Below are 16,014 nucleotides of genomic sequence, written 5' to 3' on the forward strand. Positions count from 1 at the left end.
TCTCTCTCTCTCTCTCTCTCTCTCTCTCTCTCTCTCTCTCTCTCTCTCTCTCTCTCTTTCTCTGAGTGCTGTGAAATTGCAGGCCGGCGTTCTGCAGCTGAGGACTCGGAGGAGACAAACGGCCTTTTAATTCAGAGCGCGGAGAGGTGACAGAGAGGGAGGCCCTAGGGGAGGGCCACCAATCAGACATCCATCACACTAACCTCTCCCCTGGGACCGGCCCTGGCAGAGTGGGGCCCTGGAGGTGGGGGTGGGGAGACGGGGGGTGCGTGCGTGCACGCGGGTGTGTGTGAGCGTGGGGGTCTGTGCGTTTGTGTGTGAGAGAGGGGCTGCAGGGGTGGCTGAGGGATGGGTGGAGGGGTGGAGGGGTGGTGGGGTGGAGGGGTGGAGGGGTGGAGGGGTGGAGGGGTGGAGGGGTGGTGGGGTGGAGGGGTGGAGGGGTGGAGGGGTGGTGGGGTGGAGGAGTGGGGGGGTGGAGGGGTGGAGGTTATACCTGCCAGAGAGGGTCCATGCCTTTGGGTGGAGTGCTGGAGGACGCGGTGTGAGGGGGTGGGGGGGCTACATCAGGAAGTGAGGGAAGAGGGTTTATGGGAGAATGAGGCACTGCCTGTTTCTTTTGAAGGGGGGGGGGGGTGTTGACTAGGGATGTTCGGTGGAGTCAAACCATGAGGAGGGAGGGAGGAGAAATTGAGGGGGGGGTGGCACACTACAGCCCCCCCAGGACAGAAACATGCCTGAATCTGAACTCTGTGTGTTGCTTTCTGGCTCGTCACCCCCCCACACCCCTCACTCCCCTGTATTTCCATCCTCTTCTTGTGTCTCTCTTCCTTCCCTACATGAAGTTCCTTTCTTTCCCAAAGTCACAAATCAAGCCTAGCGTTCAGTTGTGAGGTTTCAGGGAAAATCTTTTTTTTTTTGTTTACGCTAAAGCATGGGCCTTGTAAGATTGAAAACGTGCATGCAGACATCCAGTTGTCTGAGGTGTGTCTGAGTCACAGCCTCAATGACGAAAACACAGATCATCTTTTTTTGTGAAATAACAATGATAAATTGTGTCATAGAAATATCTACTGTGCTTTGAGCAGATTTTGTATTCATTAGCTCAGGTGCAAAAAGCCGACGTCCTCATTCTTGGTTGTCTGCAAGAGTACAGACTGGAGTGGACACACACAGTGTAGCAAAGCACTGGCCTCTGGTAAGCAGTGGCCCCTGGGCTGACAAAGGGGTAGCTGTACCACCAAGTCCTTTAAATGTGCACGTGTGTGTTTTTATGTGTTTGTGTGTGTGTGTGTGTGTGTGTGTGTGTGTGTGTGTGTGTGTGTGTGTGTGTGTGTGTGTGCATAAGTGGGTGTAAATCTTTTGTGCATCATTGTGAACATTCTCCAGTACAAGGTCAAAGTTGAAGTACATCTTCTGTGCAGAATGACTGATTCGTTAGAATAGCATCTATCTGATACAATCGCCATTTGTTTGATTCTTTAGCGCGAGATCCTACACTGAGTTTTCAATGAAATCGAAGTAGGCCTAACCTAAAAAAAAAGAGTATGTTTTACGTTCATCTCTTTTATGCTTCTTTCCAATGCCTCACTGTAAATTAATACATTGTGAATGACTTGAACAATTGCTGGTGATACTGTTATTGACTGACTGGTCGATCATGTCACAAGGGTTCATCAAAGGTTTGTCAAATAAACGACCGAATAGCGGTCCATATGTTCTGTATTGTCAGTGATTCACAAACAAATCTATGAGACGCAGCTGTGTTTTACCTCACAACCTTAAGAGAGGCAGTCCGCCACTCCATTTAGAAGATTAATAGAAGCTCAAATACATAACTTCTCAGTGTAAAAGCCTTCGTATTGTCGCCATAATTGTCTAAACGGAAGATAATTATTTTATTGAGTTATAAATGTATGATAAATAAAGTATGTGCTTTGAACAGAATTTGTTGATGTAAAAAATATACATGAAAAAAACGATTAACACGGCCTTGGCTTTCAGCACCTCGGACAATTCCACTGTGAAACTTTCACAGGTGCGTTGGCCTTCCGTGCTTTGGGTGTCTGGCTCGCTCACAGCACAGGAGACTCTGAATAGCCTTCTGGCTAGTTCTATGCAGCAGAACAGCACAAACAAAAGGTAGTTGCATGCGCTGGTCTCACATGCTCGTTTTCCCACATGAGGCGATAACGCTTTTGTTACCCCTTTACCAGCGCTGTTTTGTATCTTTGTTTGGCTAAAAACATATACCCCCATGTCTGGCCTGCTACCTCCAGCCCATGTAAATTCATTGTAGTCTGAAGGTGTCGGGGCAACCTAGCCTAAACAAAAGTTAAAGCCAGGTTCATTCTGGCATGTTTGTCGGTTTGGCGAGTTTAATTTGGACATTGGATGTTAAATGGTTGAGAAGTGTAAATGCCATCCACCAAAATAGGTTATATTCGTAAATAATCTAAGACGGGGAGGTTGTTGTGTGCCGCACAGCTAAAGTGTGTTCCCTCTGAGTTCTTAAACACAATGTCAAGAAAACGCTGGTGAGAAAAACAGCCTAAGTAGCGACCAATTGCTCCGGGATTGAAACAAGACTCGCCTGCCAAGATCTACGGGGGTCCCGTCGGTCGCCCTCGGCTTCCCTCCTCAGAAAACAACTAGAATAGCCAATAGCCTTTACGTGCCCCCCCCCCCCCCCTCTCACTCGTAAGAGAAATTGGGCTACTGCTTATTATCACCAGCACCCATCCCCCGTGACACAAGCCTTCATTAAAGTGTTATCAAACATGATAGATAGATAGATACCTATAGATGCATACACTTGACATCAGTTTATGTCAGTTTATGTCAGACATATAACTTTCATTGAACAGTTTCATTTCACACTATTCTGAGACCGATAATTAATTAAGTTTACATGGTTATGTAGGTACAATATAATTGTAGTTATTGACAGGCCAATAGATAGACCAATGACAGAGGTCTACATCTTACAGCACACAGTAATGTTGTTTTTTCTGTTAGTCTCAATATGAAAGAGGTAAAAAAATATATTTTTTATTTTACAAGATTGAACCTTAATCTAGCGCACTGCTGCGAAAGCCTTAGGCCTAAAATGGGCAACATTTATTTGTATTTTTTAAATTGAGTCTTTCGTGGAATATTGTTATTCTGGCAATTCATAATTGTCTTAGTGATAATGTAAAATGGGTCAAAATTAACACCTACTTAAGTGAATCATTATGCTTAAACCAGTCGAGTCCTTCCTCCGCTAACGCATTAGTGTCTACATGATGTTTGCATTGCAGCGACCAACAAAATGAGTCCGAAAGTAAATATTGAAATTCCCTTCGATTGGTGGCTACTCTGTTAAACCATCGGGAGACCGGCCTCTCTCTATGGACGGGGCCAGGGTATCTTAATCCTATGCATTTCCCTGTAAATAGCCTTCTGCATTAGAAAGGACGCGCAGCCCCCCTCCAATCCTCTATACATTGGCTCAGTACAATGCAGAGAAGTTTTGTAGCATTAGCTCTTGTTCAGAAAGACGACTCCTCTCCAATCCCATCCCATTCAGAGTCATTTAAGGCCGGTATTATTATGAGCCGGCCCTCCCATTGTAGAATGACTGACGAACGAACTGATCAGTAAATTCATTCAGGCCCCATTAAAATGATTCCAGTCCTTAGCTGGGCTATGGAACCTACTCCATTGGGCTCCGATCAGACTTAACTCTATGACAGTTTTTTGTCATGTAATTTTGGCATAAATTAGTGAATGACCCTAAAATGAATATGGATGCTAGCTTCATGCTGTGAAACACACGTAGTCCAGAACTAACGTGGGCGAGTTCCTGACACACAGTAAGATATTGTGGTTCCATAATCTTCATTTTTGCCACGTTGTGAAAATCTACCTTTAAATTTAAAGCCAGGCTACAAGCATGGTTTAAGGTTAGTCTACGATTATTTGAAAGCGTAACCATAACAACTGGGCTCTGATTGGCCACCCAGGCACAGGAATTAACAAGAGCGTCATCCAATCTGAATACGGATGCGCGTTGCGCCTGCAGACCAAACCACAGTGATGCAAAAAGTGGCGACGTGAGGTGAGGCAAGGCAAGGAAAATAAGTGGACATAAAGCAATGATTTCAAAGGATTAAAAAGAAAGGTAAAATTATTTGCATTACCTATGCACTGTTTTTTTTCTGCGGAGGACAGGAAATGTGTCAATTTTACGTGAGAAGAAGCATTTGATGAGGTATTTAACCTCAGGATTCTGACAAGTGCTGGACAGTAAACAGGGCCAGGAGTACAATAACTTCCAGGGTTCTGCGTCTGCCTCTGAGAGGAGGGTTGAATTGCCACCTGAGGAACATTCGCTTCTATAATTGTCCCCAAACCCGGAGTCAAGACGTTGTTCCGCGTAGAACCGGGTTGCCCCAGTCCGAGCAGCGGTGCCCGCGTGGGAAGGTCTGCACTCGGTGTCCTCCAGGGCAGCGACATGATGGTCCACTGCGCCGGGTGCGAGCGGCCCATCCTAGACCGGTTCCTACTGAACGTACTGGACAGAGCATGGCATGCTAAGTGCGTCCAGTGCTGTGAGTGCAACTGTAATTTGACCGAGAAGTGCTTCTCCAGGGATGGCAAACTATACTGCAAAATTGACTTTTTCAGGTAAGGAACATTGGCTCGGGTAATGCGTAAATCGGGTTGCCAAAACACCTCAAATACATCAAGGATTAGTGGGCTACGCGGAGCTCTTTCATGAAGATTGTGTCACTCAGGATTTCTGTTTTCAAGGGAGTTTGAGGATTGTGGTTTCACTCGTTATTGCCGTAAACAGTTGCTCCTATTTAAATGTCACTCACCGAATTGTTTACAAGAACGTAGTGACAGTTCAAAGCGGATTTAAAAAATAACAATTCAATAGATTTCCCCCGAAAACAAGTGCAAAGTCAAAGATGTGAATTAACATATCATTTTTATTCAGGTGTTTTATTTTATGAAGAAAAAAAATCCACTGGCAACAAATGACGTGTGTTGTCGATTCAAATAGACAAATAATATGGAGACAGTCAATTAATTCAGTGCCTGACAAAATATCTGCAGTTTTAACCACAGTTATATGAGAAATCCAATAATGTCATTATTTTAAGTCATAAAAACAGAAGAGTTTCCATATTCGTAAATCAAACAATATGTTCAGTGATAGGCCTACTATTGAAACGGATAGGCCTGCAATAATTTGCCAGAATATTGGCTACCAAATAGCCGATGAACTAACAAAACGGGCAGGTAACGTTGAAGGATTGTTTCTCTCTGAATTTGTTCACGAATGTGTTTCTCAACGTCAGTTTTCACTTTTGTTTGTTGCGACTGCTTTTAGATAAATATCCATTAAGCCTTCACAATTCCTAAAAGTGTGTCAATTAACTGACTGATAGGCCTAAATTTAAGCCCTTGTTTGTTGCACTCTTGCATCCTAGCAATTAGGTATGTGTCAGATTTTTTTTCCCCTAACAAATTGTTTAATGACATATAGGGCCCAGTATTCAAGCCTTTGTGTTAGTGCTGTTGGCCCCAAACGGCCTTGACCATCATATTAGCCGGGCCCCATCTAGCCGTGGATTTAAATGGCCAGCCATTAGCCAGGCGAAACAGTAATCACCCTAATGTGTCCATTTGTTGTCTAAGTAGAGTTCTGCCCTTTCGCTGGGGGTGGCTTTGCCATGCATGTGAAAGGGAAAAGTAAAGCGATACCATTGCAAATGGGGAGACAGATTCGGTGTGGAATAAAGCTTGAAAAAAGGGGGCTTGCCCCTGATCACTCGCTGCCGTCCTTCTCCCCAATCACTGTCTCCCAACTCCAACGTTGATTTAACTAAAGGCCAACGTGTACCAGTAAAACGTTTAAATCATTGAAACAAATCAAATTGTATCCTGTATATTTGTCTACCTGAGGCCCAGTGATGAGAAAGGAATAAAGATCTCAGATTTGGCGAGGATTGGGATTATGGTACGGTAGATTAAATCATTAAAATCACAGGGTCAATATATGTATGTATATATATATATATATATATATATATATATATATATATATATATATATATATATATATATATATATACATATACGTAAACAGGGTGATCTGGCTACATTAATTTCTTAAATGATTATTCGCAGAAACCGAGAGTCTAAATGCCCGTATTTGTACCTAGCATATGTCAAAATCAATTCATCACCAACCCGACATTTTAAGGGCGGTTCAATGTGGATTATGAAGATTTCCTTTCCTAAAATGTTCATATTCTGCTTAATCCTGTAATATCTGCGTGGTCACAATGTGTTGATTGTCACTAATAGTTTTTCTTTCGTGGGTTTATTACCAGAGCAATCCAATCAAAATTATTATTTAAATGGTCTCTCAATATTTGAAAGTATTCTGGCGCAGGTGCATTGTTTGATGCAAAGCAGAGGTAATTGAAGGTTCAAAGAATCATTATTGACGATGGCAACAAAAATGTATTTTATTAATATCATTTTCTTTTTTAAAAATTTCTTATCAACATTGAAATTGATAAGACCTTAAATAATTATAATAGCCTAACAGTCATAATGATAAAAAAAAGCCAGGCTATTGGGCTAAAAGAAAGCGGTACCAATTTTAAATATATTAACAAACATGGTTCCTATTCTTATTTTTCTTATTTTTGTGGTCATGATTATTATTTTGATTAAATGCCTACGGCTGTCATTTGAATTAGCTTTCAAAAGTGTGCCAACATTGGGGTATAGTGTGATAGCATACTTATGTTCGAAGTATTCTTGTTATAACTGCGTTTGTCCATAGTGTTTTTTGTTTAAAAATACATTTAAAATGTACCTGTTTTAAATTGCAACATGACTCATAATTACTTATAGGCCTATCATCATCGTTACTCAGTTCCGGGTTGTCGGTTAAGAATATGGTCTGCATGTTGGCTTAATATAGCAGGTTTTGGTTTTTAAATACCATAAAATAAAATACCTGCTTTCTCTGCAATTTTAGAAAAATACTTTGGAGTTATCGTAATTGTTTTCTCATTTATTTCCCATTCCAGGCGGTTTGGCACAAAATGCGCTGGCTGCCTTCAAGGAATCTCACCTAGCGACCTCGTGCGCAAAGCGCGCAGCAAAGTGTTCCATCTCAACTGTTTCACATGTATGGTGTGCAACAAACAGCTATCCACGGGCGAGGAACTGTACGTTATAGACGAAAACAAATTCGTGTGCAAAGAAGATTACCTGACCTCGGGCGCTATAAAGGAAGTCAACTTGAATTCAGGTAACAATGCATTAATTGTGTTTATTCCATAAAATAATCATTGTACGTGCATATCTATTTAGGCCTACATTTTGTAAAAGCCTAAAGGTCACAGCTCGGTTATTGTTTAGACCTACATTTCCAAAAATTATTTCTGCATTTAGTGTATTTAGGTTCATGCATATCATGTGATCAGCCAAGCATTAAGCAAGATTGATGTATTCGATCAATATCTTATTTATGTTTCTCAAAATCATGAGCATTTGATTAAATGGTTTCTAAACCATGGTTTCCAGCCTGTATCCATCGGATGCTGCCTTAGGCCTTCATGAACGACACGTCCCACAATTCAGAACCATGGACAGGGTGTATTTGGAAGAGAAGCCGAGGCCAAGGCCCCACAAGCGCACCTCAACTTCAACCCTGAGATTTTCTTACATTCTTTTGTAAGGTGTATTATCCCAAACAATAAAGCTTTATTATTCAACCCGGTATAAATATACACCACAGTGGCTATGGCGTTTAGGCTGAACCAAAACTACCACGTCATCTGGATGAGATCCAAATCTGCTCAAATCCTATATTTGATTTCTTACATTGAAAAAAGATTGCTTGTAAATATTTGCCATCTTAAAAAAACGTCCTGATCCCGTGTAGACCTACACGAGATCAATCTATTTTTCCCCTCGTGTAGACTACTAAACCACCCCCTCCCTAACGCTGCAATTGGCCGATAGGACAGTGTTGTTAAATCTTTTGAAGATGTTTCTAACAAAGCATTGCAGCATAGCTGAGAGCATTTTTACTCTTGCCTGTCTTATCAAGGCTATACATTCTTGTCAGATGAATGGTTTAAACATCCCCTCCCATCGGACAATGACAAGCTGTTATCATGCACCGCAGAGGGTCCGTTGGGACGCGCGAGATAGTTAGCCTACCCTTTTTGTTACACGTTTCATGTATAATTTCTGTCTCATTATTCATATCCGCTACAGGGTCACAGGGACAACTTTTGTCGACCCGATTTTATATATATTTTAAAATTGTTGCCCTTATTGTAGGCAACACGGTGTGTTATAATTGCAATAAGCTATATTTAGCTGAATTCTAAATCGTTTAAAATGAGATGTCTTTGGCCTATGTGTCTCTTCAATCTTTATTAAGAAGTGATTAAGCAAGCGGTTAAACAGAAAGCCCCTCGACACCTTCAGTGACCTTTCTGTTCTCTTCACCATTCCCCAGTGTCGTCGTGTACCGACAGAAGTTTATCACCGGATCTTCAGGACCCGATACAGGACGACACAAAAGAGACAGACAATTCTACGTCATCCGATAAGGAAACGAACAATAATGAGAACGAGGAGCAGAATTCGGGGACCAAAAGGCGAGGGCCACGCACCACTATCAAAGCCAAGCAACTGGAAACCTTAAAAGCGGCTTTTGTGGCAACGCCGAAACCCACCCGACACATTCGTGAACAGCTGGCCCAGGAAACTGGATTAAACATGCGAGTTATTCAGGTAACACTCAATAGCTTGTTTGATATTTGTTCTAGATTGTTTGTATTGTGCAACAACACCCGGAGAGAAGTCAAACATTTATATTTGAAGATGATAGATTGGGCCCACATTTACCTTGGTGATCTGGCAATGTTATTTATTGTATTCAGGATGACTGAAAAAAACACAAGAATGAGAATATGATATTTCTGTGAAATTAAATCACAATTACTTGAACACCTCCATATGCCATGGAGAGAGGAATGTTAGGGTAATATTTTGAAACTATTAGGCCTACGATTCTGAAAAATATAAAGGTGACTATAAAGATAAAAGGCTAGATATATATATATATATATATATATATATATATATATATATATATATATATATATATATATATATAAAAACAAATTCATATACTATTTATTCTCAAGCTATTTATATTTTACCAAACAATCCACCAAGATGTTTATTGCACTCAGAGTTGATTGCATTTGTCTGTCTACATGCTCCTATAAAACCATTATATTATAATGTGGAGGCTTTCTACCCGAGACACCGTGGTCATAGATGACAAAGGTGTCTGCAGAGAATATATGCATTCATTTATTATATTTATACATCTTTTTGAACAAAAGACAAGTTTGCCATGTGTATGTAAGTTTGTACTGACTACAATCTATTAGAGAAGCTCTATGATAGACAGGTCCATTGATAAAGTAAGTCAATCTCGCTGCTCTAAGAAGGGTTGTTTGTTTTCCTCATCTCGTGTTGAATTCGCAGCCACCATATCATGAAACAATAACAACCCTTCCGTCCAGCTCACAAAACAAGGCATCCTCTATGCTGTCCAACTCTCACCCCCACATTGAATACTTCTGCTGCTCTATGCCAGATGCAAACACACACACACACACACACACGTTCACACAAACTTGGTGTCTGGGTTAAAACTGTGTCAGGGTGATTAGCACCATCTCTACCAGCTGAGATGTGGCTTTTTGTGAGCCTACTGTAATTATCGCTGATTTCTCAAATTTGCATATCCTCCACGCGTTCTCCTTCACTTGCAGCCTATACATCACTTCCTTTAAGACCAGCCCAAAGCTTATACCGTAGAAACACAGAATCGCCCTCGTCAGTGGATCTAGGTGTGCGTTTGTGTGTTTTAATCCGCTTGCCCCTCGATAACACCAAATCCATCACGTTCATTTGTGATCATCAACAATGGAAAGCACAATGATGCATGGTGCCAAAATGGAGTCCTATTTCATCATCTCCTTTCTCATTTGCTGTGTGTTAACTGCGACTGCTCTCCACGCGGGGAGCCCTCTGGAGCCATGCCGGTGCTCCAGCATGTGTGTGTAATCCCTAAGCAACGCTCTCTCAAGGGGAGCGAGAACATTTCCATAAAAATGTACCCTACAGTTAGACGATTGTTCTCAATAAGCAGGTGTTGCTTTTGCTGGTAGAGCATGGAGAGGAATGCCTAAGTGTTTTTGTGTGTGTGTGTGTGTGTGTGTTTTTGTGTGTGTGTGCGTGTGTGTTTTTTGGTGCATGTGTGTGTGTTTTTGTTAATCTCCAGCACAGTAGGTTTCTGCTTCTGGTGCAGCCTAGCTGGTGTTAACATACATCATTATGCAGTGAAGATGCAAAGCCATACAGGAATGTGTTTACAATGCAAAACTATTCTTTCATATGTTTCTTTTGTTCATCAACCATTTGATGTCTTCCTCTCTGGGTTGGTGGGATACCTGGCATGTTTAACAGAATCGCAGTCAAAAATTAATGATTTGTTATTTTCTGTGCTAATGTGTAATTATACCAAAGGGTTTCATGTCAACAACCTGAAAGTATTGTCCAACAAATACTCTGAACTCCAACATTGAATGTAGCCACAGTACAGCTTTACAAAACTCAGAGTTAATCAAATAGCTAACTATTCCATCCACCAAGCTGTAACGTTTTATCATGGCTGGAGATCACGAGAGGCCTTTCAAAACAGCTCGTTTTGGTCAGCTCTTTTCATCGCTGTGCTGGTTTGACGTTGGGTTTTGCGGTCCCCGATTCATGTCCATGTTCCGGAACATTTCATCGTTTCTCTGTCATGTTCCAACACAAACGCCAGCTCCTCTAACCTTGAGTCTTGGTCCTCCGCAGAAGCTGTCCTACTGTCCACACACCGCCGACGCCTCTGTCTCTATGAATACCCTCGCATTTCAATGTTCTGAATATGCAATCATATCAAGGCACCCGTGTAGATGCTGGTAGTCATTTGTATCGATGTATCGGTGGGATTGTGGCAGGAGTGTTCCTAATGCGTTCATTCAGAAAGCCGGGGCGTCTTGGGACGTGACATAATGCATGGAATTTTTCTCGATTATCCAAGCCAGTGATTACAGTTAGAGGAGAATAGGATCCTACTGGACATGTTCTTTAAAGAGGTAGCAGAGCAGCAGAAGGTAATCCAATAGACAATGGCGTGGATAATGTACATACGGCTATTAAACAAAGACAAGCGTGTGAGAGGACAGACAATAGCACAGCAACACAATGAGTAAAATAGCTCTTGTCTTGCTTGCGTGTCACAGACCCTTGAAATGGCCTGTGGCCACATAGCCTACAACAAGTTAAGGTCTTAAACTGAAGTCTAATTTCATTGGAGATTCGTCTTGTTTTGTCTTCATTAAGCCTTGGACTGGACCCTTATATTTCCATTTATTTTTTAACGCGCGGTTGTGTGTGTGTTATACACATTGCTCCTGATTCTCTAAATCTGTCAATGGCTGCTGATTACATTTTTGTGAGGGGGACATTCTTGCAACGTTTGAACTAAATAGATTTTGTGTACGACCATCCTGATATCAACAAACCAAACAAACAACAACCCGCGAACAACAACGCTTCTCCCATTTCGCATTTCGACTCGCGAACGATCCAACTCTCCCCGGCCCCACGTGACCCCGCCGTCTTTTGAAAGATGAATAACGGCTGCCCTTGCCTTCTGTTCCGGCCCGCTAGGTGTGGTTCCAGAACCGGAGGTCCAAAGAGCGTCGGATGAAACAGCTGAGCGCCCTGGGGGCCCGGCGGCATGCCTTCTTCAGAGGCCCACGCAGGATGAGGCCCCTCGGGGGCCGTCTGGAGGACCCTGACATCATGGGGCCCGGGGCCTACGGCTACTACGGAGGTAAGACCCTGGGTGGTAACCCTGAGGGCTGGGTGCTCAGAGAGGCCTTTTAGATAGACTCTGCTCTGGTGTGGTAGAGAGACCCTGCTCTGGTGTGGTAGAGAGACACTGCTCTGGTGTGGTAGAGAGACCCTGCTCTGGTGTGGTAGAGAGACCCTGCTCTGGTGTGGTAGAGAGACCCTGCTCTGGTGTGGTAGAGAGACACTGCTCTGGTGTGGTAGAGAGACCCTGCTCTGGTGTGGTAGAGAGACACTGCTCTGGTGTGGTAGAGAGACCCTGCTCTGGTGTGGTAGAGAGACCCTGCTCTGGTGTGGTAGAGAGACACTGCTCTGGTGTGGTAGAGAGACACTGCTCTGGTGTGGTAGAGAGACACTGCTCTGGTGTGGTAGAGAGACACTGCTCTGGTGTGGTAGAGAGACACTGCTCTGGTGTGGTAGAGAGACCCTGCTCTGGTGTGGTAGAGAGACACTGCTCTGGTGTGGTAGAGAGACCCTGCTCTGGTGTGGTAGAGAGACACTGCTCTGGTGTGGTAGAGAGACCCTGCTCTGGTGTGGTAGAGAGATACTGCTCTGTTGTGGTAGAGAGACACTGCTCTGGTGTGGTAGAGAGACCCTGCTCTGTTGTGGTAGAGAGACCCTGCTCTGGTGTGGTAGAGAAACCCTGCTCTGGTGTGGTAGAGAGACTCTGCTCTGGTGTGGTAGAGAGACCCTGCTCTGGTGTGGTAGAGAGACCCTACTCTGGTGTGGTAGAGAGACACTGCTCTGGTGTGGTAGAGAGACTCTGCTCTGGTGTGGTAGAGAGACCCTGCTCTGGTGTGGTAGAGAGACCCTGCTCTGGTGTGGTAGAGAGACCCTGCTCTGGTGTGGTAGAGAGACACTGCTCTGGTGTGGTAGAGAGACCCTGCTCTGGTGTGGTAGAGAGTCACTACTCTGGTGTGGTAGAGAGACCCTGCTCTGGTGTGGTAGAGAGTCACTACTCTGGTATTTGCAACAGAGTGTGTTCGGTGCACATGGTGGATTTCGGTTACCACATGTAACGTTATATATTATTAATGAATAAATAATGAATGTTTTTTCTGGATTGTTTGACTAGTGGATATTTCATTGATATTTCATATATTGGTATAATTATTCATTTGGGAAAGCTTGTTTGGGTTACTCTTTGATTGTCTGTTGCTCTTATTTTCCTACACAGTAATTAGATTAGCACATATTAATTGCCTGATAATCACATCATGTTTTGTTTAGGCTTCAAGCTTTTTCTTGTATTATTTCCTACCAGCTGCTTTGTAAATGTAAGCTTGAAATGAATCGATCGGGTCACAGAGATGTGGTCTGCAGTGATTCTCCCTACATCCCATGGAAAGTTACCAGAAAGCGGATGGGATTCTTCTTAAACTAAACCAGTCGGCCATGTCTGCGCAGACATAGCAGCAAACAGGCCCTTTCCTCTCTCGAGACTGAGGAGTCGGCTGAGAATAGCTCAAATGCACCGTGCACCTCAGAGTGCTGATCCTGGATCAGGTCTGTCCGAAGACTCAGCCAGATCTGGAAAGCGAGACTGATCCCGGATCCGCCCTCCGGCTCTCAGACTGTCTGCCAATGCGGGCCTTGGCAAGCAGGGCGCGCTCAGAACGATAAGACAAAAGGCATCTGTCTTCTGGCGATCACACGAACACGCTGGGTGGCGGCGGAGGCAGTACGCTTGGCGTCGTCGCCATGAAACATTATCGGTTCGGATTTGATAGACACTTTGAGAGATGCATTGTCTGTTAGTTCCTGAATGGCTCGTGGTGTTGAAGTCAAAGGAAAATGGAATCTTGAAGGTTAGAACACAGAGAGAGCAAGAGAGAGAGAGAGAGAGAGAGAGAGAGAGAGAGAGAGAGAGAGAGAGAGAGAGAGAGAGAGAGAGAGAGAGAGAGAGAGAGAGAGAGAGAGAGAGAGAGAGAGAGAGAGAGACAGACAGACAGAGACAGACAGACAGACAGAGACAGACAGACAGAGACAGAGAGAGAAAGCGATAAAAGAGAGTGAAAAAGAGAGAGATTGAAAGAGAGTGTAAGGGGAGGGCAAAACCTTCATCCCTCTCTTCCAGTGCCCTCCCTCCTCTCAGCACGTCTCCTTTCACACCCTTTTGTGTTGCGGCAGCGTCGGGGAGTCTGCACTCCTTTATAACCGCTCCCTCCATCCTTCTGTTCGTTTGCTGCAAGGAAAAAGGGAGGCAGGGTGTGTGTTTCTGTCTGTGTGTGTGTGTGTGTGTGTGTGTGTAAGGGTAATTCTCACACCCCTCTCCTCGGCCCCCCCCCCCCCTTCGCAAGCGCCCCAGGTCTATTCTTGAGGTCTGTTAAGCTAGCAGGGTTCTGTTTGTGTGACTCCATAATTAGCTTGTTTATTTTGACTTCTAGTAGAGAGGGAATTGAAGTTTGTGAATGTCATGCCGGCTGCCTACTCTCATTATCGCAATCTTTCAGATACAATTGGTGTGAACACGTAAGGCTCTTATGCATGTGCAACTGTAATCAGGTTGAGAACACTGAAAATAGTCCTCCATGCTGATAGTTGTTTGTCAGTGTCGTTTTCCTCTCCAACGATCACAGCAGATCCTAACTCCTGTTCTCCTCCCTCTCTCCTTCCCACAGAGTACCCGGGCGACTACTACGGACCAGGGAGCACCTACGACTTCTTCCCCCACGGGCCTCCCTCCTCTCAGGCTCAGTCTCCGGCAGAGTCCCCTTACATCCTGGGCTCCGGCCCCGGAGGCATGGAGGGCTCCGGAGCCGCCCACCACCCAGACGACCAAAGGTTCACGGACATGATCTCCCACGCGGACACCCCCAGCCCCGAGCCGGGCTTACCCAGCTCCATGCATCCCCTACCTGGGGAAGCGTACGGCGGGGGGCCCAGTCCCCCCTTCTCCCTGGCCAGCAACTCCAGTTACAGCGCTCCCATGTCTCACCCCGGGCAGGAGATGGGAGAGACCACTGTGTGGTAGAGCTGGGGGGCGGTTCGTACCACCCCAGGCCTCTGCTCCAGTCCTACTCTCCTACATACGTTCAGGAGAAGATTTGAGAATTCAGGTTGCGGATTGAAAAAAAGTGCCACTTCTTGTAAAAAAAAATAATAATACAAAAAACACACACACACACACAAAAACAACAAACAAACAAAAAAAGATTCCATCGACATTTTTTTCTTAATTTCATGAGCTGAATTTCAATCCACTTTCCGAGCTGGTGTGTTTGAGATGGAGCAGAGCGCTGATGCCGACAGAGACTAGGATGGAGGGATGAGGCAGTCTGCTGGGAATCTGAACTGTGCCGGTGCCTGCTGCCTCCGTATCATCTCTCGAACCGCAACAGAAACAGCCCCCCCACCATCTCCGCCCCTAGCTGGGAGTGGCACCCTGGGCCTGTCCCTTCCACCCCGACATCTCCCTCCCACTCACCCCAAAACAGTGGAAGGATCCATTAATGAACTAAGGACACGCTTCATTTTTGTGGTAGAAGTCAGATACTGAATGTAAGCCAAAAGAGTAAATCCTCTATCGGGTCTATTGTTTCCAGTCATGTTTTACACAGTTTCAAACCAAAATAACGATTGTTGATTTTTGCTTTGTTTGTTAGCTCCTCTGCTAATTGGCCTCTCTGGCTGGCCTACAGCAGGATAGGTTTCTGGATCGGGGAATCTGTGTCTGCCGCTCTTACAGAGGCTTTCTAGGAGCCTTTGTCTGTCCCTTTGCCCAACACACACACACTCTTCCTAACACACACACACACACACTCTCCCTAACACACACACACACACACACTCTTCCTCACACACAGTCTCCCTCACACTCAAACTCTCTTTCTCTCTCTTTCTCTCTTCTTTTTCTCTCTTTTTCTCTCTCTCTCTTTCTCTCTCTCTCTCTCTCTCTCTCTCTCTCTCTTTCTCTCTGTCTCTCTCTCTTCTCTCTCTCTCTCTCTCTCTCTCTCTCTCTCTCTCTCTCTCTCTCTCTCTCTCTCTCTCTCTCTCTCTCTCTCTCTC

General features: G+C 44.3%; 1 protein-coding gene across 2 annotated transcripts; it reads left to right on the forward strand.

Moving 5' to 3' along the window:
- The first annotated feature begins 3,998 nt into the window (after positions 1–3,998).
- Positions 3,999–15,664, forward strand: lhx5 (LIM homeobox 5). Of its 2 annotated transcripts, XM_084693741.1 has the most exons (6): positions 3,999–4,099; positions 4,213–4,668; positions 7,098–7,321; positions 8,543–8,820; positions 11,824–11,989; positions 14,628–15,664. In XM_084693741.1, exons 2-6 carry the CDS (start codon positions 4,496–4,498, stop codon positions 14,978–14,980), a joined length of 1,194 nt encoding a protein of 397 aa, XP_084549867.1. In that variant the 5' UTR covers positions 3,999–4,099; positions 4,213–4,495; the 3' UTR covers positions 14,981–15,664. The 2 variants fall into 2 exon arrangements, with proteins under 2 accessions (XP_084549867.1, XP_084549866.1); XM_084693740.1 differs by having other exon boundaries at positions 4,042–4,668.
- The last annotated feature ends 350 nt before the right edge of the window (positions 15,665–16,014 follow it).

This window comes from Hypomesus nipponensis, chromosome 27 (genome assembly GCF_054491055.1).
Source record: "Hypomesus nipponensis isolate SF chromosome 27, ASM5449105v1, whole genome shotgun sequence".
NCBI lineage: Eukaryota > Metazoa > Chordata > Actinopteri > Osmeriformes > Osmeridae > Hypomesus > Hypomesus nipponensis.